Source organism: Fusarium redolens (assembly GCF_020744475.1).
Source record: "Fusarium redolens strain MPI-CAGE-AT-0023 chromosome Unknown BKA55scaffold_9, whole genome shotgun sequence".
Lineage (NCBI taxonomy): Eukaryota > Fungi > Ascomycota > Sordariomycetes > Hypocreales > Nectriaceae > Fusarium > Fusarium redolens.
The window spans coordinates 47,716-74,577 of record NW_025763672.1 but is presented as its reverse complement, the minus strand read 5'-3'; the positions used below and the strand labels follow the sequence as shown (position 1 = coordinate 74,577).

Below are 26,862 nucleotides of genomic sequence, written 5' to 3'. Positions count from 1 at the left end.
GACCTTGGCAATCAACTGTGTTGAGGCTTGCTTACCCCTGCCCCTTGTCCTGCGTTATCTCCAAAAATGTGACTTCATCCGTACGTGCGCATTATTACATTTTGACCATACATCGATCCATATCCCCAAATGCCCGATCTCACACATGGCATTCGACTTCCTTACTTGCTTCGACGTCCACAGCTCGTTCCGCCTCCATATGTCTTTTGCCGCTTCTCAGTATCCGCCCGCATTTTGGCGATCAGATCGGCTCCGTTGACACCGGAATCGGAATCATCGGATTCAGTGTCAACGTCTGTATCCCCTGGAATGAGAAATGCATCCACATCTTTGGGTTGCGTCTTCTTGTTCTCTCGGCGCCTCGCTCTCTTTTGCGCTAGAGTGGCTTTGCTTCTGTTCCGCCGTCTGATTTCATGGTTCTGCATGGCTTCCTCAACAAACGTGTCGAGTGCCTTCTTCTTTGCTGTAAAAAGCGGAATAGGTGAGCCTGCAAGTCTTGAAAACTTCATTGTAAGGTTGTACCAAAAGTTGCTGTATTGCTTGCTGGTCTTGATTCCCCTATGTTCTAGTTCCGCGGCTATGGCATGTGACTCGCGTTCGCTCAGGGATGTCGGCATGCTCCAGTCAATATCCCAGTTGTACTTCTGGCAGGACTCGTTGCTTGTGTCGTGACTGAAGCCCTGTCCAGCGGCGATTTTCTGCTTAAAAAGAGCAACTGTGGGCTTGATAGCGTGTTCTGAAACGCCGTCTCGGATGATCGGGGGTTTGACTTCTTTCTCAGAAGGCTTGATCCAGTTCTTATTGGTTCCTGGCTCCAACTGTTGCTCCTGAAGCTTCTTCTTAAGTTCATCGTCAGACTCTTCTATGTCTGTCGTGTCTTGTTCAACCTTGACTCGGTTCTGATTGATGCGCGGAGATATCTTTGCGACAACTTTCGTGGGTGTTCCTTGTCTTGAGGCTGCGTTGCTCGCAGCAGTATCGTCGGGGATAGATGGCAAAGATGTGAATTCTTTTTCTGGGATTGATGTCAGTACATACACCTTGACATAAGACATGTGACCTACTTTGTTGAAGCCATCGGCCTCCTTTTGGAAGTGGCGGCGTCCAGTTCTTGGGCAGGAGCCTCGGCAATGTCATCGGCTTGGTCATGACAACTCGGTGAGGAGGTGTTGAGTAAAGCTTCTTCTTGTAAGAGCTTAGCTTGGTGGCAGTCCCATTCTATGAGACTCTGCGTTCAGTAGGCCGGACAGCCTTGGCTTGCTCTTTGCTCTGCTGTATTCGTTCTGTAGGTGATGAAACGACGTGCTCGTCTCCAGAGAGGGGAGAGATATCGGGGAAGGGAGAGTACATAGTCTCGTTATCACTCTCGCGACCTCGCCCGCCCGAGCCCCTTAGGATACTTTTCAAGCCGATGAGCGAATCTCGATGATGTGGTCGGAATGATGTAGGTGTACCTGGAGTATGGCTCTGCACAAGTTTCTCGCCACTGTAAACTGGCTGAAGCTCATAGATTGACGGTGAAAGAGGCTTCTCAGATTTGGTCGGAGTGGCGAGATGATTCTTCAAACTTCCAACCACATTGCTCAAATCCCTGTCGACCGAATCAAGTGTGGCCTTCTCTTCAAGTGTCTCAGAGACAGGTTTCGGGGAGACGTTTTCCTGTGGCAGCTGATATGATACAGGTGGTGAGGATCTTAGATCCTCGTTCTCTTCGTCCTTGTTAACATTGGCGTCATGAGACATCTCATCGTCACTTAGGTCAGGAAGTCCTTGGTATTCCTCCTCGCTGTCTTCGCCGCAACGAGACTCATATTGCTGCAAAGCAAAGATGTTCGCAGGGCTTGAGTAACTCTCCAGTTTGATGTTCTTGATGTCCTCTTCGTCGGAGTGTTCTTCATCGTCTGAGGATTGGGCATACATTGAGCTGCCCTCTTGCTTGATAGGGGGCAGGTCTCCATCGTGAGACTCTTCGTCACTGCTACCTTCGTCATCGTCAGAGTTGTATAGCCCAATGCGCTCTTTCTTAATGGATTTCATGTCACTGTCGTGAATTTCCATCTTGATTTTCTTCGCAGCGGAATCGTCATGCTGATATTCAGGCGCGGTGGAGAAGGGCACATCGTGGTCGAGAGACGGGCTGCTGCTGCTGCTGCTGGAGGTCGAGGGAGATTTCTTCGTCTCGGGGCACTTAGTCCAATTCCACAAAGTAGTCATGATATCATCCGGGGACGGCTCCCTCTGTTCATGGACAGGGAGATTCTCCTCGGGAGCGGCAATGGGGTTGTTGGTGTTGCTACTGGTAGTATGCTCGGTAGTAGTGGCTTGGGGGTTCTGGACGTCGAGAATGTGTTCGACTGGTGTTGGCAGAGCTGGCTTGGCCGGAATGGTAGTCTCTTCATCTGAGAAATCAGAACTATCGGAGGACTCCTGGGTAAGATCGATCTGCAAAGCTGTGCTTGGGGTGGGGTCGCGTGCAACAGCTGAAGTAGCAGGCGTGGGCCGCTTTGCCGCAGCGGGAGACTGGGCCTTGCGTGGAGTTACAATCTTTCGTCGCTCGGTCGAGTTCTCGTCCTTGGTATCTTTGTCGGCTGTAGCACGATGTTTGGCAGCCTGCCGTCGCATCGGGGACACTAGAACCTTGACAACCTTACAGTCTGAGTCGGGTTGGTCTTCTTCCTCGTCTGCATCGATCGACACAGGGGTGTCGATTGAGTCGCCAACTCGTCGCCGCTTGACGTTTGCCTTCTGTTGCTCGAGTTGATGGCGCTTTTTCGGAGAAAGCTGAACCTTCTCAATGTCACAATCTGACTCATTCTCATTTCGGGCCGCATCCTCATCCTGGCTGGATTTGGGAGGGCTATGGGTTGGAGGGATAGAAATGCTTCGGCTTCGGCCTGCAACGCTCGAGGTCAGGTTGGGCAACGGTGCGTGAGGCGGTACAGAGGCTGCTTGTCGCCGGCCAGCAGCTGGTTTCTTGTTCTGTCTTGATGATGTTGCGCTTTTTGCGAGAACAGATGCTTTGAGAGAGGCATACCCTCGCTTGACAGACCCCTGTTGATCAGTCTTGCGCTTCTTGGAAGGGCGAGCTCGTGGGCTGGCAGCGACAAGCTTGCGCTTGGGCGACGGCTGGACTTTTTTGATCACACAATCTGAATCTGAATCCTCCCCAGACGAAATATCAAAAGGTGTATGCGGTGTGTTTGCTTGGACGAGTTGAGTTGTTCTCTTCGGAGTCTGTTGGCCTTGACTACTTATCGCGGCTCGTTTTCTAAGGGGGGTTTCAGGGACACGTTCATTGCGTCCCTCTGAGCGACGCTTCTTCGTAATTTGGGGGGATGACATGTTCTTGGAGATTGGGGTCGAGGGAATAGATGGATGTGAAGATGCTGCACGGGGCAGTAAGGTTGATGCCTGCGATCTCTGCCGCTTGGGCTTCTGGGTTGACTTGGGCATGGTTTGTTGAGACTCTTTCCGACTTTCAGTGGACGAATTCGGCTGGATGCCACTTTTCGCGGCTTCGGTTGATGATGGTTTGTGACGATTCTTGGTGCGCCGTTTGGGTTGTTGAGAGGAGGGTGATGACAAGAAGTCGACAATCTTGGATTGCTCCATTGGTTTGGCGATATCACTCGTAGGGCGAAGAAACCGGCGACGAGAAACACCCTGCCGAAGCAATAAATGTTGACGAATGAACAAGTTGCGTTATTGAGATTAACGAGTTATGAAAGGGGTTTTCAGAGGAAAATAATAACAGCAGCAGATAGCTTTATGACCTTTGTGGTGATGCTGATGATGCTAAAGTTGAAGTCTTTTACAAGGGCGTGACGATGCTGGTGCAGAGAGTGAATGCAAGAAATTGAGCACAAAGAGGGGGAGAAGAAAGAACAGGAGAATGCAAAGAAAATGGTCATTCATTAAACGCAACAATAGACGTGAGCAACAAATAATGCGCGCCAGGGTTCGCCAGTGTCAACTTCACGTAACAATGGCAAGGCAGTGTCAAAAAGGAGTCGCAAGCTGCTGGCACTGGCATGACACTGCTCACTTAAAGTCAAGTAGTTCTAGGAACCCATTTGTTCGTCATAAGGCAAGGCTCATTCACGATGGTCCTTTTTTCCATTTTCCCAGCATCTATGGTATCATTACAGATCATCATGGTCTATGCACATTGACTCGTCCTCACCGGCTACCTAAACCAGCCTTACATACGCTCTCGTCGACGAGGAGCTGCCCGGATGATATCGTCCACACGAAGAAGAAGCTGGTTGATAATGTTAAAAATCTATTTTTAAAAGACTTTGGATAAGAACTTACCTCTGCGGCTTCGCTGGCCGAAGACACCACAGCCTTCTTCAATTTGTAGCTCTCGATAACGCCGAGATCTCGCATATCAGTAATACCACCACCAGGGGTCATCAGGTCCAGACCGTAAGTTGTAAGACCATCGTAGAGAGCCTTGCGCAATCTGGCAACAAGGTCACCAGAGTCAAGACCAGCGTTGTCAGCTAGGATAGTGGGTAGTTGTCGAAGAGCGACGGCAAAGCTAGAGACAGCCAGTTGTCGCTTGCCCTCAACTCGGGTAGCAGCGCCCTCAACCGCCTTGGCCATGAGCATCTCGGCACAACCACCGCCAAGAGTGGTTCGGGGTTCCTTGACAGTCTGTGACAAAACAGCAAGGGCATCGTGCAGACTTCGCTCGGCCTCATCAAGGAGTTGTTCTGTGGCACCTCGAAGGACAATTGTGCAAGCTTCTCCACCGGCCACGCCAGAGAACTTGATGAGAGTATCTTCGCCAATAATCACCTCCTCAATAACGTCGCAGTGGCCAAGCTTGACTTGATCGGGATGGTCAAAGGTCGAGGCAATCTCACCGCCTGTGACCAGGGCGAGACGCTCAATACCGTCGAAGTCAGCATGCTCAATTGACATGATGCCGGCATCAGTAAACAGCTGCTCGGGCCAGTTATAAATGAGCTGTCGGTTGATGAAGCAGTTGATGCCGTGTGCCTTAATCTTCTCAACCTTGGCCTTCATCTTGTCCTTCTCGGCCTTCTCAAGTTCAGCAAGCTTGCTTGTTGAACCAACCTTGACACGGGCACCAAAGATCTTGACCTTGTCGGTGTCCATGGAGGTGTTTGCCACCAGAATCTTAGCCTTCTCTAGTCGCTTGGGCTGGTTGACACCAATCTTCTTGTCGAGAATGAAACCTTCGTCAAGGTAGGAGTCGCTGAGTTTGCCTCCAGCCTTCTTGATGATTTGAATGTGGTTGAGGTCGGATGACTTGAGTCGGAGAACGGCATCAACAGCCAATTCGGCGAACTGGTCGCGGTCCTGGGCTAAGACCTTGGAGCTAAGTGTTGTTCGAGCAATAGCGAGCAGATCTTGTCGGAAGGCCTCGGGGTTTTTGCTGTGGTCAACGGCTGATCCTTCCAACGCCTTCAACGCAGCCTGGCTGGCTATCCGGTAACCCTCAATGATAGTCTGGGGATGAATCTTCTTGTCGACCAGCTTCTCCGCCTCTCTCAATAGCTCGGCAGCGAGAACAGCAACGGAGGTGGTACCGTCACCGACTTCGTCATCTTGAACCTTCGAAATATTGACCAGAACCTTTGCGGCGGCGTTATCGAGGGCGATCGACTTGAGGATTGTGGCACCATCGTTGGTAACCATGATTTCGGCGGTGGAGCTAGCATCATGTTAAAAGGGGGGTTGTCGAGACCGCAAGTTGGGCGCAACATACGCTGACTGGAGAATCTTGTCCATGCCCTTGGGACCAAGAGTGCTCTTTACGAGGTCACCGACGGCGATGGCACCGACAAAGGCGGAGAGACGAGCATTCTCACCCTTTTCCTCAGTAGTGCCCTCCTCAAAAATTTGGGTTGGTTGGAAAGACTAGGAGGGGCACGTTAGCATACTGTATACTCAATATAAGAAGATGAGGTGTTTCAACAAACAAGCCTCACCAAAAGAGAGAACATACCATGATGGGCTAACAATACGACTATGCACACGGCGAAACCTATAAGAACGTGAAAGGTTATCGTCGTCGTCAACGTCAATATGCTTCAGCCTTGGGGTAGACGTTGCAGCCTTTTTTTCTGGAGCTCCCATCCAGCTTAGCAAACCGCAGCCCCTCCACTCCAGGGGCCAGCACGCCCACACGTGACTTGCCCCGCGGTGGGAGCCTCACGCTTCGGGCCAGTATTATCATTTCTCCGCATCACGCACACTTTCGTTGGAAAGTGAAGCAGAACACCAAATTTGTGCTGCACTAGGTTGGCCACCGCAACATCAAGACTCCGCACGTTCCCGAGCGACTTTCTGCGCCGTTCTAGACAAACTTTTGCGTGTCTTCCAGAGGTCATATCTCCCGCGCGCAAAAAGGCCATTTTCGCAAACCTGTGCTCGGTAGCCGAACCCTCCAAAACCCTCGAAAAAAACCATACAGAAACGAGTGAGAGCGGGGCATTTTTTCTTGCACCCCTCCAACAACCAAATATCGCCCATCATGGCGCCCTCTTTCGACCACCTCCGCGAGGCCGACCTTGACGATGACGAGTTCAACGAGGATGATATTGATATCTCCGATTTGCGAGAACGATTCGAGGTTTCACTGGAACAAGGCTATGACAGCTTCGTGGTTATCGATGGCCTGCCTCAGGTCACAGAGGATCAGAAGCCTAAGCTTGTCAAGTTCTTGTTGAAGAAGCTCAACACAGTCGGCAAGACACGCGAGGACTTGATACACATGCCCATGGGTGACGATGGAAAGTCTTTTCGGTAGGTGCCATACTTGGAACTAAAGGTGCATCGAACTTGAAGCTGATCTCGTTTTAAGATTCGCTTTTGTTGAATACTCTTCGCCCGCCGAGGCTGCTGCCGCTACTCGCGAGCTCGACCTTACCCCTCTCGACAAGAAGCACACCCTCCGCGTCAACAAGTTCACCGACATCGAGCGATACGGACGAGAAGGTCGTATTGACGAGACCTACCAACCCCCTCACATCGACGAGTTCACCGAGAAGGAGCATCTACGATGGTTCCTCAAGGATCCCTCAGGCCGCGGCCGCGACCAGTTCGTTATGTACAAGGGCGAGAGTGTCGGTGTTTACTGGAACAACGAGAAGGATCAACCTGAGAACATCGTTGAGCGACAGCACTGGACTGAGACCTTTGTTCAGTGGTCTCCTCTAGGCACATACCTCACCTCTGTTCATGCCCAGGGTGTTCAGCTCTGGGGCGGCCCTTCATGGACACGACAGGCCCGATTCGCTCACCCCTTCGTGAACCTGGTTGCTTTCTCTCCCGGTGAGAAGTATATCGTCACCTGGTCTAACCGCCCTATCTCCATCCCCGATGAAGGCCACCCCGCCCTTTCGATCGACGACCATGGCAAGAACTATGTGATTTGGGACATTGCTACCGCTACACCTCTGCGATCTTTCGCCAACCTCGAACCCCCTAAGGTGGAGGATGGCAAGCCCCCGCCTAAGATGCAGTGGCCCGCCTTCAAGTGGTCTGCTGACGACAAGTACGTTGCCCGTCTCAACCCCGGCCAGTCCATCTCCGTGTACGAGCTTCCCCGCATGAACCTTCTCGACAAGACCTCCATCAAGATTGAAGGCGTTGTGGACTTTGACTGGGCTCCTGCAACCCCCAAGCGCGATGGTGTCAAGGACTACGAGCAGCTGTTCTGCTACTGGACACCTGAAATCGGTAGCAACCCCGCCAAGGTCGGCTTGATGAGCATTCCCTCAAAACAGGTCGTTCGATCCCTGAACCTCTTCAGCGTTAGCGACGCTAAGCTTCACTGGCAATCCGAGGCTGCCTACATCTGCGTCAAGGTCGACCGACACTCCAAGTCGAAGAAGTCTCAAGCAACCACACTTGAGATTTTCCGTGTCAAGGAGAAGGGTGTCCCTGTTGAGGTCGTTGATACTATTAAGGATACCGTTATCAACTTTGCCTGGGAGCCCAAGGGCGACAGGTTTGCCATCATCTCCACAACCGAGCCCGTGGGCGTTACTGCTGTCCCCCCTAAGACTGCAGTCTCTTTCTTCTGCCCTGAGAAGGCCAAAAAGGGCCAACAAGTGGGTAACTTCAAGCACCTCCGGACGCTTGACAAGAAGAACAGCAACGCCATCTACTGGTCACCTCGCGGTCGTTTTGTTGTTATTGCCACCATTGCCAACCAGCAGAGCTCTGATCTTGACTTCTTCGACCTTGATTTCGAGGGCGAGAAGCCCGAGTCCGACAAGGACCTTACCGCCAACCTCCAGGCTATGAACACCGCCGACCACTACGGTGTTACAGATGTTGAGTGGGACCCTTCAGGCCGATTCGTCGCCTCATGGGCTTCTGCTTGGAAGCACTCGGTATGCTCCGTCTATCAAACTTACTATGATTCTTATACTGACCTGATTTAGATGGAAAATGGTTACCACATCTACGATTTCAAGGGCGAGGCTCTACGAGAAGAGCCGCTTGAGAAGTTCAAGCAGTTCTCATGGCGCCCTCGACCCCCGACTCTGCTCACCAAGGAGGAGCAGAAGGCTGTCCGCAAGAACCTTCGAGAATACAGCCGCGTCTTTGAACAAGAAGATGCTGACCGTGGCGCGTCTGCTGATTTGGCTGTGGTTGAGGCCCGCCGACATATGCTTGAGGAGTGGTACTCTTGGCGCGAGTCCGTCGAGGCCGAGGTGCTGGAAGAGCGCGAGGCTCTCGGCCTACCAAAGGATCCCCATGCTCCTCTGCTAGAGGCCTACACAAAGTCTCTTGAGGGCTTAACATCAGAGGCGGATCGGGTGATTGAGGAGATTGTGGAGGAGGTTCTTGAGGAGAGTGAGGAGATCCTCGCATAGACGTCTTCACTGCATTTGCATGGGAGTGATTTGCTTGTATCTCGGTAGAAAAACTGGTCAGGGCGAGGGGTCACGTAATGAAATTCTTTGTCATGTTCACACGAAAGATAGGTCCAGTTTCTTGGACTTTCTAAAAGCATTTTTCGGAGTATTCTCTGTTCATACATATCAATTGCTCGTCACTGTTTGCTGAGTGAAACGTAGGTGTCTTGGTGACGAATTTGTTGTCCGGTACATTCTTTCTATCACTTGTCCATCTGCGATACATAATACAATATCTTCTGACCCAACTCATGAGCTGAAAGTCTTGGCCTCCCAGAAAAGACAATGTTGTCAACACGCGCTCTCTGCAACAAAGTGTTGTTTGCTCCGGTATCTACCAAAGGCAACTCATTTTCCATATTCGAACAATCGCCAAGAGAATAGGAGCAGGCGTATCAACAATGTCATACATTCTAAGAATCTCTTGGTGTTTCTATTAGTCCTTGATATTCGCTTTCGTACATATCTGCGTCTCCCTGATGTTCAGCCTCTCTCCTTGGCGATGTCCTCAATGTGCTCGATGCCAAGATATTACAAAAGCAATTCTGCCGTCCGAAAGCCCTACCACGGACCGTCATATCCGTCGCATCTTGGCGAAAACTTCTTAACGGCATACAGGTCTCGGGTGTTGGTCGCACAGCCTGTCTTACTTGAATGGGTCTGCAACCGCTATGGGCCATCCATTTCTGCCACTTCATATTAAATGTCCTCGGAATAATACATAAAGCTCAATTATTGACATTTCCACGTGTGAGCTGATAGCAGCTCATAAGAAAGGGGTAGACCTCGATATGATGTGGGATATTTCATCTGTCAAACGGTCTGCTTGCGACTGCGCTGAACACTTCAGAATCCAACTCTCCTTGTTTACCAATACCCGTTATATCAGACGGCTTGTACGATATCGTGTCTTCGAATAATAACTGGTTCCTTATTCGAGCAAATACGACTTTATCTGTGTTATCATTAACTCAAACTCCTGTCCAAACTTTTGCTGTGTTCTCCTTGCATGATGCGAAGCGCCCTCTTTATTCTCGGTGGCATTACTGCCATAGCCACAACATCTGCTCCTCCAGTAGCTTCCTCAACAACTTCCTTAATCGCTTCGCCTGTCGCCACATCGATACCTGTTCCAGTTGCGCCTCCAGTTTTCGCAGCTGTTGCAACTCCAGAGGACATAAACACGGTCATTCGGGAGGTCAGCAGTTTAGCCTCCGACATATTTTTCACTGCCAGTAATATTGGAGGCCGTGGTGTAGAAGTTCAAATCATCGGGGTATTACACGTCTTGCCTTCTTACTTGGCCTGTACTGACCTTCTGGAAGAATACATACCTCCGATGTCGAGATATGATTGAAGGAGTCCAGCAGGCGTTCGACAAAATCGGCGGTCGGCCCGAGGCCCCTTTCTCGTACGAAGATCAAAAGGGTATTTGTTCCATGTTCGACTTGGTACGTAACATATCTGCGATGCTTGTTGCAAGACACGATAGATGGTTTTGAGCAACCCTTGATCAACTCCAACTAACATTCCTCTCCAGTTCGGCATGGACCAATCAAAGCTCATTACCATGTTAGTGAGAGATCTAGAGAGTATAGCGAGGGACGGCTTTATCGACCACTTTGGAGATTGCTTCAATAGACTTCAACCTGCACTGGCCATGTTTATCGAAGAACTTACATCTTATGCGCCTGATTGTGAGTTCGAAATGCTGAGGAGAAAGGACCAGCTTGAGGTTGGGCTGAGTAGTGCATTGGGAAGGGTGCTAGACTATCGGGAGGGACATGCCCCAGACCGCATTCCTTTGTCATTAGACTGAGGTCATCATCTTGACTTTTTTTTTTACAATTATGAATTAAGGCTTTGAGCTTGATGGCAGCTGGCCTTCCCTCCGATTTGACGACCATCTCCCTCAGCAATGGACCAAACCCCAGTGTCGTTTGTGGCTCAAGCAGGGTTGACGTTCACAATGCATGGATTACGACCAGTCACACACTTTAGTAAGGGAGTGAGCCCTATCTGGGAGCACACAGATGGACAAATAATATAGGGAGACTATACTATAACGAAATATATGATATATCGGAGATGGGGTATGACATCGGAGACTTTGAGGTATAGCACACGTAGAGCGGTCAAAAATTACAAAATATCAAGATACGTACTTGCAACAGTATGCAAAACCGTAAGTTCACCACGACCGACTCCAGTAGCTGACTGCCAATTACTCTCTGCTATTATTCCATCTGCCGTGATCGAAATTGCCAATTTATGCCAATTTAGAAAACGTAACAGACTCGAAGATGTAATTGATGAATTACGCGTCGCGATGAGTTCAATTTGACAAACTTTGCTACCCTAGAGAATTTGAACTTTATCGCTGGTCCTCGTTTTCAAGTTTCAAGGGAGGACCGGGGCGAAATACAGAGGGTCCCCGAAGCACAGACCATTCGATCTGGGGTGCGGACAAGCGAAACCCACAAAAAGAGAAAGTCAGGACAGAACAGTGTGAGGAGCCAATTCAGGTTGGCGATTATCATCACCGATATCGACAGTTTGAAACTGTAACTAATGAATTGCGAATGTCCATTGGAGGATAAAGCTTCCAGCATAACTCAGCGGAGAGCGCAGCACCTCCTAGCTCCTCTATTCAATTCTGACAAGTTTTACTTTCTCCCTGCATCGCTCTTTGACCCTAGATGACATAGCTTCAGCCTTCACATGCTTAACAATGCAAGGGAACCTCGATCTGACCACAGTTAGAAATTCGAAACCGAGTTTTTCTTGTCAACACAGCACCCAAAAACTCGCATGTTGCCTGTGCGGCGTTGTCTTACACCGAGTCCTAGCCCTCGACCAACCGTGCTGTGACGACGGGACGGCCTGGATCGCCTACAGTAAGAACTGACTGGCAACACGGCCCTCATACCTGGCGTAAGCCACAATGGCACAACCCCTCTCCAGACTCCCCTCGACTGGTATTCCTCGTCAGTCTCTGGCTTTCTTTTCCTTTTTCGCAACGCCCGTGCCATGCTGGTTTGCCCGTCTGGTGTCAGCAACGGCTGGAGGGTGGAAGAATAAGAGGAAGTCATTATATTTCTATTCTAAAGTAATGAATAATACTATAATGCTAAATAAATTCTGCAAAAACTCATCATAACTTTTAAAAGGTACTAAAAGCTTAGGATAAGGAATAAGCATCTTAGGATGAATTAATATAAAATCATCATAATGTACCTATCCGTCTAGGTGCACGATCTCTCCGTACGTACATATTTTTCTCATCCTGAGGGGAACAGGGCAGGGCAAAAAGAAGGGGTAGCTGGTAAAACCCGGGCTCCCTACCCAACCTTTCCGTATTCCATTTCCAACCTGCCATCCGTGTTCCACCTGGAATCACATTTTATCTATCTTTATCAACAACGTTATTAGCTGCTGTCGAATCCTCGGCGAGTGAGGTCTGCTTCGACTTTAACCTTCTACCGCTCCCCTCCTTCCGCGTCGACTCCGCACCTTCCCACGAACGAACGGCCGGCCAACCTTGTGGTGTGACGTGACTTCAAGATACCGAATCTCATCCCTTCCATGGCCTTTACCGCTCCACGGCCACCGCATTAATCTGTCTCGAAGAATCACCTTATCTAATGGGTTCCATGTGATCGATCACATCGCAATCCTTGATCGAAAATGCTGCGGCGACGACCTCCGGGCGAGGGTCGGGCCTCACAGCAACAGAGACTCTTCATCGCCTTTGCTATCATCCTTCTACCCTGGCTACAGCTTGTTGATGCTCAGCAGCAGCATCGACCCGAGCCGGCTTTACCACAGCTGCAGCGCCCCGGTGGCGGCAGCAGTCAGCAGTTAGCCGATGATGCCGTCATCCGCCAATGGGCCGCTACTCCCATTGACGCGACCAAGGCCCGGGAGACTGTCAAGAATGTAAAGCGAGCTTCCGTTTCAAATCAGAGACAGCGAGAGCCGCAACAGAAGAGCGAACCCGCCCGCAAGAACCGAAAAAGAGAAAACGAATACCAAAACATAATTATCCCTGACGATGCGAGCGCCCTCGCAACTTTGGCTCCGGCTCAGTCCGTAGGAGCACCAAACCCTTCACGATATCAACGGTCCAGCAGCATTCCTGCTTCTGGGCTTGCCTCGCCGCAGATTGCGCGGAGTCTGAAGGATTGGGAAGTGGAAGACTTTGTTCTTCTGGCGACCGTCGATGGAGACCTATACGCCAACGACAGACGAACCGGAAAAGAACGTTGGCATCTCGAAGTCGACCATCCCATGGTAGAAACCAAACACCACCGCTCAGAGAAGTCCATTCTCGATGAAAACTATCACCAAGTCGACCATTATGTCTGGGCTGTTGAGCCTAACCGAGATGGCGGAATCTACCTCTGGGCCCCCGATTCTAACCGTGGCTTTGTCAAGACAGGCTTCACCATGAAGAAACTTGTCGAAGAACTGGCCCCCTACGCCGATGACAGCTCTCCCGTCGTCTACACTGGCGATAAAAAGACCACCATGATTACCCTTGATGCAGCCACGGGCAGAGTTCTGAAATGGTTCGGTGCTACAGGATCTCATGTTAATGAAGCCGAAAGCTGCTCACGCCCCGACACGCTGTACGATGAGAATAACCAGGAGTGTAGCTCTACTGGAACAATCACTTTAGGCAGGACCGAATATACTGTTGGCATTCAGCGGCGAGAGGACGGTCTTCCCATCGCTACCCTTAGGTACTCTGAGTGGAGCCCCAACAACTACGACAGCGACCTATTTCAACAGCACCAGTCTTCTTTAGATAAGAAGTACATCACAAGCCAGCACGACGGCAAGGTCTATGCGTTCGATTACGCAAGGTCCGAAAAGGCAGAGCCACTTTTTAGTGAACACTTCGCAGCACCTGTAGCCCGAGTTTTTGATGTATGTCGACCGGGAGATGCTACAACCGACAGCAATCCCGACCTTGTGGTCCTCCCTCAACCGCCGATGCCCCCGCAAGATGAGACCCACGCTCGTATGCGCAGCAACAGTATCTTTCTCAACCAGACTCGAACTGGGGATTGGTATGTCATGTCTGGACGATCGTACCCTCTCATTATCCATGCCCCCATCGCTCAGCTCTCCCGTCCCGATTGGTGGGACATTGCTCCCTCGTGGGACACGATCAACCAAACCAAACTATCAAAGGTCTTGGTAGGCACACATTTCCTCGACACTGTCAATAATAGAGGAGGCACACATACACCAAGTCTGCCTGCCGGTGCAATCGAAGGACCGGAAGTGTATGACGTGTACGATGACCATGACGATTTGGAGAATAATGATTCAAAAACCACGGAACTAACATTTTCGGATGAGCCTCCTACCTTGTTTACCAACGTCAAAAAGGTACCTCTAATTGCCGCCCAAAGCATCAAGGATTTCATCACCAATCCCGTGGTCATCATCATATTTGTTTCATTACTCTATTTCAACAACAAGAATATCCGTCGTCACCTTCAGCGTGGGAAGCGAAGAGGTTTCTGGAACGAACTGCAAAATATCTTGGGTTTTGTTGAGGCCCCTGTCTTTACACAGCAACCGGATGATGTCGATAGCAGCGACACTGACGGCAACGTTGACTACTTGACCGGTTCAGTCAGCGAAGAACCAAAGCCCGCAACACCGAGAGACAATCTTGAGGAGAAGGTCAAAGAATCCGTGGTCCCTGCGCCTGAATCATCCAATTTGGAGCCGGGAACTTCCCCCCAAACACCTATCAAAGAGGTGGAGCTCAGCGATAGGGAAGCGACTCCGAAGCCCAAGAGGAAGACTCCCGCCAAGAGGCCAGTTGATGCTCCCGATACTCCTCAACCTCAAACCAAGGCTACGGCCACAAATGAAAGTCAGGATAGTGGAGCCCCTGAGAAGAAGAAGAAGGCTCACAGAGGTAGACGTGGGGGTGTCAAACATCGTAAAGGCCGTGCTCAAGAAGCGTCCCTGTCTCGAGGCGACGACCCGGCTACGGCCACTGTTGAGGATGCGGTCAACAATGCAAAGAAGCTGGGTGAGAGGCCCAGTCTCGAGCCGGACGTAATGACGGTACATGATGACATGCAGTCTGTGACAGGCTCGACGATTCGTATGGGAAACATCGAGGTGAACACAGATGAGCAATTGGGCACAGGAAGCAATGGCACTCTAGTCTTTGCTGGCAAATTCGATGGAAGAGCGGTCGCCGTCAAACGCATGTTGATTCAGTTTTATGACATCGCATCCCAAGAAACAAGGCTGTTAAGAGAGAGTGATGATCACCCGAATGGTAAGCTATTATACTATTGAAGAACAAACGCCCTAACATTTCCAGTCATTCGATATTATTCCCAACAAATCCGCGATGGATTTCTCTACATTGCCCTAGAGCGCTGTGCCGCCTCGTTAGCAGACGTGGTCGAAAAACCCAACTATTTCCGGGACCTTGCCAACGCCGGCCGACACGATTTGCCGAATATCCTTTACCAGATCACCAATGGCATAAGCCACTTACACGAGCTCCGAATCGTCCATCGTGACCTTAAACCACAGAATATTCTGGTCAATATGGGCAAGGATGGCAAGCCTAGAATGCTGGTGTCCGATTTCGGACTTTGCAAGAAGCTGGAAGGTGGACAATCGTCCTTCGGCGCCACTACGGGTCGTGCCGCTGGAACATCAGGTTGGCGTGCTCCCGAGCTTCTACTCGACGACGATGCTCGAGAAGGTGCCATGATGGAGGCTAGCACCCAAAGCGGCTCCGGTTCGGTTTTGGTCGATGATAACATGATGCCTCGGCGTGCTACTCGTGCGATTGACATTTTTTCACTTGGATTGGTCTTCTTCTATGTCTTGACCAACGGGTCACATCCCTTCGATTGTGGCGATCGCTACATGAGAGAAGTCAACATCCGAAAAGGGCAGTACAACCTAAGCCTTCTTGACTCTCTCGGCGACTTTGCCTACGAGGCTAAGGATCTTATCGCCTCGATGCTTGAAGCAGACCCCAAGAACCGCCCTAATGCTAAGGAGATTATGGCCCATCCCTTTTTCTGGTCCCCTAAGAAGAGGCTCGCATTCCTTTGTGACGTCTCGGATCACTTTGAGAAGGAACCGCGGGACCCGCCTTCACCCGCCCTGGCCGAGCTTGAGAGGCACGCAGGGGATGTGACTAGGAATGACTTCTTGAGGGTCCTGCCTCGTGATTTCGTCGAATCCCTCGGCAAGCAACGCAAATATACCGGCTCTCGCCTTCTTGACTTGCTTCGGGCCCTACGCAATAAGAAGAATCACTACGAAGATATGCCTGAGGCACTCAAACGCACCGTTGGACCTCTTCCCGAAGGTTACCTTGCATTTTGGACTGTCAGGTTCCCTATGTTGTTGTTAACTTGTTGGAACGTTGTTTGGAACGTACAGTGGGAAAAGACGGACCGCTTCCGTGAATATTATGAGCCTGCGGCCCTGTAACCCCGGAAGAAGGCACTTTTTAGTTGTTTTTAATGGTACTATTGTATACATGCTGCACAATCCGATTCGTGTTATGACAAGACCAGCCTAAGATGCTTATAAGCTTATGATAATGTGGTCATAATACTCCTAAAGTTTTGATGATATAGCCATAATCTCCTAAGCTCATGACGATATAGTCATGATAGTCATAAACATACAATAATATGATCATAGTTTATTGTAACGGTCGAAACTATCTAACTATGTCTTGAGGAGATATCTACTCAACTTAATACGAAACGACATGGCAGAATGGTGTTTACATTACTATGCCTAACTACGCTCGCTACCTGAAGACCCAACCGGTCGCTATGCCACTTCATATTCCCAGTTCAATGCCCGACATCCTCGAGATACCAACACCAATCAAATGGTACGAAATGACCTGACAATATTTACACATCGACTCTATCAAATAATGACTTTAACCCCACTGCACAAGGACCTTCTTGCCCTTCTTGCCGCCCTTTTTCTTATTACCAGCCTCGTCATCCTCGGTGGGCTCTTCACCAGCTGGTGTACTGGAGCCGCTGCCGCCCCATTGGAAACCCGTTTCACGACTTCCATAGTCGCGTCGTACGGCCCGACCATTTCCATAGCCAAAGATTGTAGTGGTAGGCTTTGGCGCTGTGGGAAGAGCAGGGAAAGCATCCTCGCCAGTAGGACGAGGAGCAGGACGGGGACGGTTGAGGGTTGTGGATTGTGAGGATGAAGGAGTAGGAGTCGTCCAGTTGGAGCGAGAGGCAGAGGATGAGGAGTTGCCGGCTGAGGGAAGAGACGGGAATGCGTTGGAGGACGAGGGGGGAGCACTGACAGCAGGACGAGCGGCCCACGATGAAGATCCGCTAGAGGATACAGGCGCAGGGCCGCCAAGTCTTGTGCTGTTCTTGAGCTTCAAGACACGGTTTGAGTACTTTTGTGTGGCCTTTGCATTAGGAACTGCTGGGTTGGCAGATGCTGCATTGGCCCAACCACTTGAACTCGAGGTTGCGCCATGCATACCACTTAGTCCAGGCAAGCTGGGGTAGTCTTCATTGATGGCACGCCAGTCCTGCCAGGCTTTGCGAAGGGCATCGGCCTTGTTCTTGTCCTCATATAGATCTGCAACTTCTCGGACCATCGTACCAAGAGCGTTTGAGGAAGTATCGGCGAAGAGAGTGAAGAAAGCATCGATGAGTTGAGGTGCAGTAAGCCCGCCTTGACGATATGAAGAGATGTGGTTTCGGAATGTTGCCATACGCTGCGCATCGTTGCCGAGGAGGTTTGATGCTCGTTCGACTACAGCACCGTGGCGTACAAGTCGGGCACGCTCCTCAGGGCTGAGGTTGGCAGGGTCCGGGACAGTAGCAGATTCGATGGGATTAGCAAGGTTTGTCTGACTGGCACGGGGAGTATTCGATGAGCTGCCACCACGAGATTGCGATGAGGCTTGGGCGGGGGTGGGTGAAGCCGCAGAGAGTGAGCCACCAAATGTGCGATTGGACACAGATTGCGCAGAATGGATGGCCATTTGCCGCTGGAAAGCAATCTCATCACGCCGTAATGGCTGGGCTGAGCTTGCGGGGACCGGTTCCATATTAGGGTCGCGGCCTCTGTTCCCTCCTCTTCGCCCCTCTCTACCTCCTCTTCGTCCTTCTTCTCTCCCACCACCGCCTCCGCCCCTCTCCTGCTGATATGGTGTCCGAATATCGAATCCCGAGATGTTGACTACTCGTGCGTCTCTGCCTGTTGCTTTACCACCGTGATCACTGAGTTGGTGAGCCTGCAAGTCCAGCTCCGACTCAAAGACTACAAATTTCTTTTCCAAACATTCTCGGTCGCTGCACAGGTAATGGTCCTTCTTGAAATGCTCTTCAAGTGCGTTGTAGTCGAGGTAGTAGTGGGGGTGTCTCGAGTCTCGCCTGTCGCAAATAAAGCAACGCTCGTGCTTCATCCGACAATGTTCGTACAGCTTGTCGTCGTCGTAAAACCGCTCTCCACAGAACCCACACAGGGGGTGACCCTTGAAGCCTGTTTGGTCTGCCGCGCCGGGTTTGTCGTCTCCATGACGCATGTGCTTCTCCAGTTCCTTATCCGCAAATAGCTCATGTTCATGTGTGAATACCCTCTTGTTACGAGTGCATAGATCGCACATGCGCTTGCGGTGAGCGGATTTGACATGGCGGTGCAAGTCAGGCCAACCGAGGCCAGCGAAATCGCAGGATGCGTCGGGGCAGTTATATCGCAGGAGGAGAACGGTATCGCCCACAATATCCTCTTTTGTGTACTTGATTCCGATGTTGCTGTCGGTGGTTGTGATATCCTTTTCTGAGTATTCCTCGAAACGTTTCTCGGGGTCGTCGGTAAAGATGACATAGGGAGCTGGGGTCTAGAACACTATTAATGATAAAGCCCTTGTTAGGGGTAAAGGGGATATGACACATACACGACAATGAGCGCAGTCCTTTGTCTTATAAAGGGCTCTCATGCGCAGGCCGCAAATATGACATGTTGTATGGTTGCAAGGCGCAATAGAGTGGTGAGCGACTGGGTTCGCGCAGATAAAGCACACTTCGCTGTCGTCATCTTCGGCAGCTTCAGCTGCTTTACCAGCAGCCATGGCATGGGCTCTGGAAGCTGCAGCGGCGACATCTTGAGCAGCCGGGTTTGCGGGAACACTAGGCACGTTGGAGTTGTTACCGCCACGGCCACGCCGTTGGCCGCCTCGTCGATTCTGATTTCCCTTTCCTCGGCCTCGTCCTCTGTTGCGCTGACCGTCGCTTTGTGGTTGAGAGTCGGAAGCTGTTACTCCGGTGTTGCTGTCCCCTTCCGCTGGAGCCATTTTGAGTTGTGCTGGGCTTTCGGAAGCTGAAATATTTGCGAATGCGGATAATGTAGAAGTCTAAGGGGTAGAGCTATGATTATGTCGCTCGGTAGAGGGGTAGTCGCTTTATCGAAATAGAAAGCTGTCAAATGCACGAGTAAGACTACAGGCAAACCGAAAATATGAGCAAGCTTCTAGTGAAGCCGCAATGATGTCCTATCAATGAATGCAAAATGGTTGTAGTTTCAAGGTGAATCGCGAAGGTGAGATGATGATGTCGACCAGATTTTATTTAGGTTTCTGTCTCTGAAATGGCGGGGCAGAACTTCGCAAACAGTGACGGAACCTGCCCTGCTGTGTGGCACAAAGCCACTTCCATCCATATCTGTGGCTGAGTAATCTCGCCCAAGACTCACAAGCATGGGGGCGATGTTTACATTGAGCCCTTTGATTGGCTCTTAAACCGTCATTTAATACTAGGAGTCACCGGCCAGAAAGGTCCCAGCCTAGAGTGACAAAGACTGGCATTCATCTATTGACTCATTAAGGCTCATCAAAGCTGGACCTCACGACAATAGTTCAACAAACTCTGTTGGTAACAAGGTTTGTTTCCTTTCACCTTCCATCAGTCGTGGCTTATCGAAGTCCAATGTCAGTAACTCATGGCATGCCTCAAATTCCCAACAACAGCTAGCACGGTCATTAACAGAGGGCAAAGCATGTATCTAATAGATTTATACAATTGAGGCCCTGGTAATCCCGGAATATACTGACGTAGCATGAAACAAGTCAAATTATAAGCCCTCCCGTCATAAGTTTTCAAATGCCCACCAGCTGACTTGAAACCAAGATACCATGAACTGAAGAACAGATTGCTAACAAATCATAATATTTTATAGAAATCCGGTCAAGCCTGATAGTAGGGCTTGACCTGTTCTTCAGACCAGTTCCAGAAGAACTCTGCCATACCTGTTCCACCTTCGGATTCGGGCAAAGCGCCCTTCTCAAGATCTGGGCGGATAGGCATGAATCGACCCCATGGAACCACTTGAAGTTGTCAGCAACTAGTCTCATTGGGCAAAGCAAACGAAACGCTTACCCCAAATACCGGATTTGTCGACTGTGATATCCTCAGAAAAAGCAGCAAATAGCTCTGTATATGCGCCATAGATAGGAGCATATGTGGTAATGGTTCTAGGATAGTACATATACCATGGCGAGGTGCGATCGAGTTCGCTTGACAGATTGCCAGGGTTAAGAGACTGGGTTCAATGTTAGTGCATGGGTCGTTTGGCTGCCACGCATAACTTACTACGCTCACAATGCCATCATCTTTGAACCTCCTGGCGAACTCTGTGTTGTGGTAGAAGTTGCCAGCCTTGCTCGTTGCGTACTTGAACACCAGATTTCGCGGCTCATGATAATCAAGGTTATCACGCTCGAATCCATTCTTTGGTGCGAGAACATCGGCTGCTGAACTAGACACCCAGATCACGCGGACCGAGTTCTTGGGCGCCGACTTCGCCGTCTTTTGAAGAAGAGGAGTGAGGTACTTGGTGAACAAGAAGTGGCCAAGGCAATTAACTCCAAGCTGGAGCTCGTACCCCTGCACAGTCTTGGACCCCTCTGGTGGTGTCATAACTCCCGCATTGTTGAACAAAATGTCGAGTTTACTCTCAGCGTCAAGGAACGACTTGGCTGAGGTCCCAATTGTTGTTAGATCCGCGAGATCGAGCTTGAGGAACTTGAGGGACCCCTTTGACTCGGGGTGCTGCTTCTTGATGCCCTCAATGGCAGCCTCGCCCTTTTCCTTATTGCGAGCTGCGACCCAGACGGTAGCATTCTTGCTGTAGAGAACCTGGGCAATCTCGCGACCGACTCCAGTGTTTGCTCCGGTAACAATGGTCACCTTTCCTGTGAGATCGGGAACATTTGCCTCGGTGAATTTTGGTTTGGGAGGAAATGCCTGGCTAAGGGCATCCAGGGGTCTCGCAGGCAGTGGCATAATGAGAGGCTATAAAGAAGTCGTCAATAGGAGAGAGAACAACAAGTCGTGTAGAAGCTGGATGGTTCAGAATCAATGAGAAGAATACAACAACATCCATGATATCACAAATCACGGGGTAGCAATCGGTAACGCGGGGCAATCGACTACCCGAAAACCGGAGCTTGAGTTTAAAGCCGTGCTTTGAGGAGAGGATTGCATAATTCGGAGCTCTCGAAAGGCGGACATGAGATACAGATGCAACATATCGACAGCACAGAAGCTGTATTTTGACTTACAAACATGAAAGTTTCACAAGAATGTGAGAGTACCCCATTTATGCAAGTGCTTACGCTGTTGGGGACCATGAGTGGGGAGTATCACAGGGAAGAACATCCACTTTCAGTAAGGACATAATCAACTTCAAGAAATGCATATTTCAAGATAGGTAGGTACAGAAACAATATTATCAAATACTGTTATTCTAGAGCAATCCCACGCTCACATGGACTGAGTTTTGCAAGCAATATCCTTCAATTGTAGGGTAGTCTTTATCCTCATTATAATGTTCCTGATTCACCGCCCCAGCGGTACAAAAGATACAATCTAGAGCCTTTCGGAAATCTTTGGGATTCATTATATAGCACCTAGCCCAATTGTCAATAGATAGACAAGAAACACTTTACCGGTACGCCGCCGCGCGCCCAAACGCTGTCATCGAAATCCTCACAGAGGGCCCCTGCATTCTGCAGATGCAGTCGCTATTCTGTTTATTCCTCGCCAACTGGGTAAAGATGGCTACCGATATCCTTGTTCATCCGAAACATGTCAACCCTTGCCTGTTTAAAGACTGCTTGCATCTTGTCGTCGCAAATGATTTGACGTTTGTCGTTCGGGTCTTGAAGGTCATTTGCTTTGATGTGTTCCCAGAGCTTCTTGACGACTTGAGGTCGTGACAGCTAGAATTGTGTTAGCATAGGTTCTACCCAAGCATACTGCTTGTAACCATCCAAAATAATTCTCAAGATGGCAATACTATCTTGCAAAAGACATAGACCAGATAGTCCAAATCAGACTACAAGCGTTTAAACTCTTCAAGCAATAGTCTGATGTTGTAAAGACATGGGCTGCATAGTCAAAGCCAGGGCTGCGGTCATGCTTAACACGCCAAGCCATGGCCCAACCTCGCAAGTGGTCTAGGATAAAGCCTTGTGTAGTACATAAAGAAGTGGTTCACATACCTGCGTCTCGCCAACAAGTTCAGAGAGGGTTTCGCTCAAGTTGAAAGGTTTCTGGAAACCACCACCAGCCTTCCTCTTCTTGCCAACCTCACCGTCGGCTGGTTCGAGGTCGCTATCATCGTCGGCCTTGACCTTCTTCGCACTTTTCTTGCGTGGTGCCGCCTTCTTCTTGGCCGGCTTTGCTTTATCGCCTCCTCGAGTCTTGCGCCCTCTGGCCAAACTGTTTTCCTGTGCTTGTAATTGCGCGGCGAGCTTGGCGTCCGCATCTTCAGCTGAGGACGATCGTTTAACCTTCTTTCGCGAAGGTTCAGGGGTGGCGGATTGTTCGGTCTCGCCTACATCGGATGTACCGTTGGCCGCATAGTCGACAGTGGAGGGAGGTTCGATCCCGTTGTTGGCTCCAGATACGGCGTCGAACCGAGCTTCGATAAGTCGTTTGATGGCGTTCTAGCAAGTCAGCAGGGAACAAATGCAGGGCAATGCCAAATGGAACGGAGAGGCAATGCTTGTATGGTTTGTCGGCATACCTTCTGGTCGCTCAGATCCTGGCCGCCAAGAGCGTTCTCCAACCCCTGCCGGATATTCTTTCGTGAGATGGTCTCAAGGTCGGACGTCTCGAGGATGTCATCAATGATAGCGGTGTAGCGCTGGAGCTCTTCTGTAGTTACTATCGTTATGTGGTGTTATTCAAGGGCCAAAGTCGCGATGAAGGGGGTCTGTGCCAAGGGGTGCCAGGGCAACTTACAAGGGACACTCATGATGGTGAAGTTGTTCGCAGCACGACCGCTCAGCTGTGTAGAGTTGTACAGGAAAAGGTTGGCAGGAGAGGCTGCTCGGCTGCAGCTACAAGACGAGAGGGGGTCCCAAACGGCGGGGGGTTAGGCGCATACAAACAGCGACACCTGCAGCCGTCCGTTTGTGAAGAAGGATGATGGAATGCGATCGCGGCAATGGTGAAGAATGCGCCCTTGGTTGCCTGTATCAAAGCATGTCCCAAATTGATTGCGCGTACGTGCTCTCGGTGATGTAGCGATTGCTTTTTTAAGTCAACGCGGTCAAATATGCGTGATGGTTGGTCGCCTAGGTCCCGCGGTCGGTCGATTGCAGTGGACGAACCGCGGCATGAAATGATGAACAGTGAAGGAAATCGATGGAGTATAGCCAATGAATGTGGCCTACAAAGAAGTGAATGGGAAATAAGGGGATTCTAGAAAAAGAGCGATATTTGGATAAGCCTAATGAAGCTATCGCGGGCTTACGTCAATTTGTTGTGTATGGATGAAGTTGATGTTCACCCGCAACCTTGGAAGTCATGGAAAGCAAGCAAGCCACCGATCTCAGTCCGATGAGGCTGCTGAGGCTCTGGTTGCCGTGGCTGGTGACCAGGGGTCTGGCCAATGAACCTTGCGTAGCATTAGGTCACCAACTCAATAAGGTAAGGTTTAAGACCTGAGACGGGAGGAAGCGTGCTTCATCCACATTGGCCCTACCCATTGTGTTTTTCATTGAGGTCACATGGGGTATGCCTTTTGTCTTTGGTTTCGTTTTCCCAGCTCTATGGGCCCATTGTCCCTCTTCACGACTGGTCAAGGCTGCTCCTTCAACACGTCTGACGATGATGAGTTGTGCAGGGACTTAAGCTGGACTACTCGATCTGATTAAGAGTTTATGATAACAACGGCAAGGGTGCTAACTGATGATCATGAACCTAGAAGGATTTCGGAAGGCTAAGGCACTATCTCAACATGATCGCGATATCAATCTTCAACCCCAACCTGTCCAAGAGATGAAACTAAACCTGAATCCAAATCTTTTAACAAATCACCCCAGAGCAGTCCACCTGGTGTGTCGATAGTCCATATATCCTCATTGAGTGTCGCATCAAACCCTGCATTGTATAAGGCTTCCTCACCAACGCTCATAACCTGATAGCTACTCGGCTCCACCACAATATCCACCGTTTCTGGGCTTTTCTGGTTACTGGCTGGCGTTGTCGCGGGTGTAGCGAGACCAAGCCTTGCGCTGAAAGCTTGGACGAGTTCCAAACTTTTAGTCTTGAGATTATTGGCTAATTGTACACCTGCTTGGGATCCAAACATCTCAAAAACCCTTGCAGCTAGTGTCAACGTCTTCCGCGCTGTGGGGGACATTGGACAGATGGGATATCCGCAAGAGAAGCCAGCTAAAGCGAATGTGGCGGTACGCTGCCAGTCAAACACTTGAAAGCACCCAGCAAGAATACCGGAATCCCTGCTGAGCTGGTGCAACATATTTGTTACCATAATGCCAGAGTTCACACAAGTAATGCAGTGGTTATCGCTATTGAAACTACCGAGTGCTGGCGTTGGTAGAAATGAGTTGAACGTTCGAGTGAGCATAATCACTAAGGAATGGTAGTCCAATTCCAGCACTAGCCGTTGTCTTTGTAGCCAAAGGGGATCTGCCTGGCTAAGATCGAGCGGCGAGCGATCAACTGAGAAGGGTACACCTTGTACCCGTGGTGTCTTTAAACTTCCAGGCAGTTTCTCAACCCAGGCTTTGAGACGCTTGAGCTGCTCATAGAGATACTTTGCGCACTTCTCTCGTGATGAGGGGTGCTGATAAAAGTCGGGTTGGCCAATCTCCAAGAGAACATCCTCCATCACCGCCGCGAATTCAGTCTGAATCTCACGAACGACCTGAAAGAGGCCTTGTCTCTCATACTGAAAGCGAAGCCAGTTGATACCCGACGACTGCGAAAGGGTGAAATTTGGACCGGCAAGTTGAGCGATACTATCAGATTCTGGGTGTTTGCGCTCATACAGACGGGGCTCTGAAATTGCGAAGGGTCGGCCCAAATGCAGAGAAACCTGTGTGTCCAATGTGACAAGGCATCTCCATAACCGGGAACCTGTTTTCGCGCAAGTTGAACCCTCGCTGTCTTGCGTCTCATTACCGTCGTCATCGAATTGCAGGCCAAGTGATTCTGCTGCAGCTACGGCAGATCGAATCATCATGTAGGCCGAGTTCTCTTTATTCAAAGCCAACAGATATATAGCGCTGAGAAAATAGCATTGCGCTGACTGTAAAGACGGAGAATCCAAATCGTCCACCAGCGCCTGCTGAGCCTGAAGGTAGAAATCGAACCCAGGCTGGCCAGGCACAACGACGTTATCACAAGCTGTGTATGAGGAGCCGAACAGTATGCATAAGGCGATTACAATGTCTACCAGGGGGCATGCCTGTCTCTTCGCATTGCCACTCCAGAGTGAGTCGTAATGTTGTCGAAAAACAGCCTCCTCGAGCACTGGATAAATCGCGTGGTAGCCCTGCCAGTAAAGGTCGAGTAAGGCGTCTTGTTGCTCACGCTGCAGTCGGTCGCAGTCAAGCGGAGATGAAGGAGCTGGTAGCTTTGGAGTTGGCAGGAGATTCGTCTCAAAATCCGTTTTGGTGAAAGACGATAATCGATGAGTGAAGTACGTCAGCGAGGATGGACCGTACTGAATGCCATTCACTCGAACCCCTTTCCATCTTGCTGAGCGTTTGCACACAGCATCACTATTTTCAGTCAAAGGAGATGGGCTTAGGAGCTTGGTCTCAAGCTGCTGCACCTGACTTCTCAGCCGTTGAACCTCTCTGTGTACTCATTAGCTTTGCACCCTTTGACAGATTCAGGCTCGACTCACCTTGTGGCTGCGGCAATACTTTTGAAGTCATCGCGACCTGAGTTTACGCATTCTCTCTTGGCTTGTTTGCAGTTCCGACAAGGTCGGGTAGAATCGCACTTCACTCGAGTTAAGCGACACCAGTCACAGGCGCGTGAGACTTGAGCTCTCTTGGGGCGGGGTTGTGAGGTTGGTGGAGAAGGGGGTTTCCCGCTGGACAGGGAATTCGAAGTTGTTATATCGAAAGTGGTAAACATTGAGACTCCGAAAGTAATTGAAAGGTTTTATCATGAGGACGTGATGGTCGTTATGTGTTGGATTATGGCAGTCTGGGTACTAAACCTCCTGGGTCAGAGTTGAGAATGGATGAGTCAGGAACACGGATGTTGGTGCATCCTATTAACATTTGTCATCAGCGGAAACCCAACTAAGCGCAGCAAGACAAAAGGCTATGGTATCGAGGGCTCGAACATAAAGTCTTACGAACTATGCCATTATGCGATTTTTAATTCTCAGCTATATTCAGAAAAGGTCTCTGGGGCTGTCAAATATACGCAAAGGATGCCAGACATGTACATAGTTGCCTTAACCTTTCAAGGCCATTGAGCCTTACATATAAAGGCAAACAACTGGTGGCCATTTGTTAACCATTTCACTCTATGTAATGTATCTATCGGACGGACCATTTGGTCTCATGAATCAAATGTATTTAAATTTCTCTGCCTGCACAAAATGCTGTCGAATGTAGAGT

General features: G+C 50.1%; 9 protein-coding genes across 9 annotated transcripts; 3 read left to right on the top strand and 6 right to left on the bottom strand.

Moving 5' to 3' along the window:
• Positions 1-161: 161 nt before the first annotated feature.
• On the bottom strand, positions 162-3,453 carry BKA55DRAFT_513675 (uncharacterized protein; the record flags this gene model as incomplete). Its single annotated transcript, XM_046187916.1, has 3 exons — positions 162-1,015; positions 1,065-1,179; positions 1,228-3,453. The coding sequence occupies 3 exons, from the start codon at positions 3,451-3,453 to the stop codon at positions 162-164; spliced, it is 3,195 nt and encodes a 1,064-aa protein (XP_046048311.1).
• Positions 3,454-3,906: 453 nt separating this feature from the next.
• On the bottom strand, positions 3,907-6,110 carry BKA55DRAFT_379060 (chaperonin Cpn60/TCP-1 family). The gene is made up of 4 exons (XM_046185947.1): positions 5,981-6,110; positions 5,741-5,892; positions 4,315-5,686; positions 3,907-4,261 (listed from the first exon to the last, which is right to left on the bottom strand). Exons 1-4 carry the CDS (start codon positions 5,981-5,983, stop codon positions 4,202-4,204), a joined length of 1,587 nt encoding a protein of 528 aa, XP_046048310.1. The 5' UTR covers positions 5,984-6,110; the 3' UTR covers positions 3,907-4,201.
• Positions 6,111-6,508: 398 nt separating this feature from the next.
• BKA55DRAFT_690631 (eukaryotic translation initiation factor eIF2A-domain-containing protein) lies at positions 6,509-8,861 on the top strand (the record flags this gene model as incomplete). The annotated part of the gene is made up of 3 exons (XM_046199533.1): positions 6,509-6,780; positions 6,839-8,375; positions 8,427-8,861. The coding sequence occupies 3 exons, from the start codon at positions 6,509-6,511 to the stop codon at positions 8,859-8,861; spliced, it is 2,244 nt and encodes a 747-aa protein (XP_046048309.1).
• A 1,054-nt stretch (positions 8,862-9,915) lies between these two features.
• BKA55DRAFT_690630 (uncharacterized protein) lies at positions 9,916-10,722 on the top strand (the record flags this gene model as incomplete). The annotated part of the gene is made up of 3 exons (XM_046199532.1): positions 9,916-10,179; positions 10,229-10,354; positions 10,444-10,722. The coding sequence occupies 3 exons, from the start codon at positions 9,916-9,918 to the stop codon at positions 10,720-10,722; spliced, it is 669 nt and encodes a 222-aa protein (XP_046048308.1).
• A 1,571-nt stretch (positions 10,723-12,293) lies between these two features.
• BKA55DRAFT_379008 (uncharacterized protein) lies at positions 12,294-16,617 on the top strand. Its single transcript, XM_046185946.1, has 3 exons — positions 12,294-14,118; positions 14,155-15,216; positions 15,262-16,617. Exons 1-3 carry the CDS (start codon positions 12,591-12,593, stop codon positions 16,395-16,397), a joined length of 3,726 nt encoding a protein of 1,241 aa, XP_046048307.1. The 5' UTR covers positions 12,294-12,590; the 3' UTR covers positions 16,398-16,617.
• BKA55DRAFT_738717 (uncharacterized protein) lies at positions 16,595-19,559 on the bottom strand. The gene is made up of 2 exons (XM_046201399.1): positions 18,865-19,559; positions 16,595-18,807 (listed from the first exon to the last, which is right to left on the bottom strand). The coding sequence occupies exons 1-2, from the start codon at positions 19,258-19,260 to the stop codon at positions 16,864-16,866; spliced, it is 2,340 nt and encodes a 779-aa protein (XP_046048306.1). The 5' UTR covers positions 19,261-19,559; the 3' UTR covers positions 16,595-16,863.
• Positions 19,560-19,771: 212 nt separating this feature from the next.
• On the bottom strand, positions 19,772-21,332 carry BKA55DRAFT_378955 (uncharacterized protein). The gene is made up of 4 exons (XM_046185945.1): positions 20,555-21,332; positions 20,342-20,504; positions 20,135-20,289; positions 19,772-19,845 (listed from the first exon to the last, which is right to left on the bottom strand). Exons 1-3 carry the CDS (start codon positions 21,245-21,247, stop codon positions 20,150-20,152), a joined length of 996 nt encoding a protein of 331 aa, XP_046048305.1. The 5' UTR covers positions 21,248-21,332; the 3' UTR covers positions 19,772-19,845; positions 20,135-20,149.
• Positions 21,333-21,795: 463 nt separating this feature from the next.
• On the bottom strand, positions 21,796-23,465 carry BKA55DRAFT_378883 (SWIB/MDM2 domain-containing protein). Its single transcript, XM_046185944.1, has 4 exons — positions 23,213-23,465; positions 22,995-23,134; positions 22,468-22,914; positions 21,796-22,185 (listed from the first exon to the last, which is right to left on the bottom strand). The coding sequence occupies exons 1-4, from the start codon at positions 23,223-23,225 to the stop codon at positions 21,997-21,999; spliced, it is 789 nt and encodes a 262-aa protein (XP_046048304.1). The 5' UTR covers positions 23,226-23,465; the 3' UTR covers positions 21,796-21,996.
• Positions 23,466-24,224: 759 nt separating this feature from the next.
• On the bottom strand, positions 24,225-26,368 carry BKA55DRAFT_539941 (uncharacterized protein; the record flags this gene model as incomplete). Its single annotated transcript, XM_046190202.1, has 2 exons — positions 24,225-26,082; positions 26,133-26,368. The coding sequence occupies 2 exons, from the start codon at positions 26,366-26,368 to the stop codon at positions 24,225-24,227; spliced, it is 2,094 nt and encodes a 697-aa protein (XP_046048303.1).
• Between the last annotated feature and the right edge of the window lie 494 nt (positions 26,369-26,862).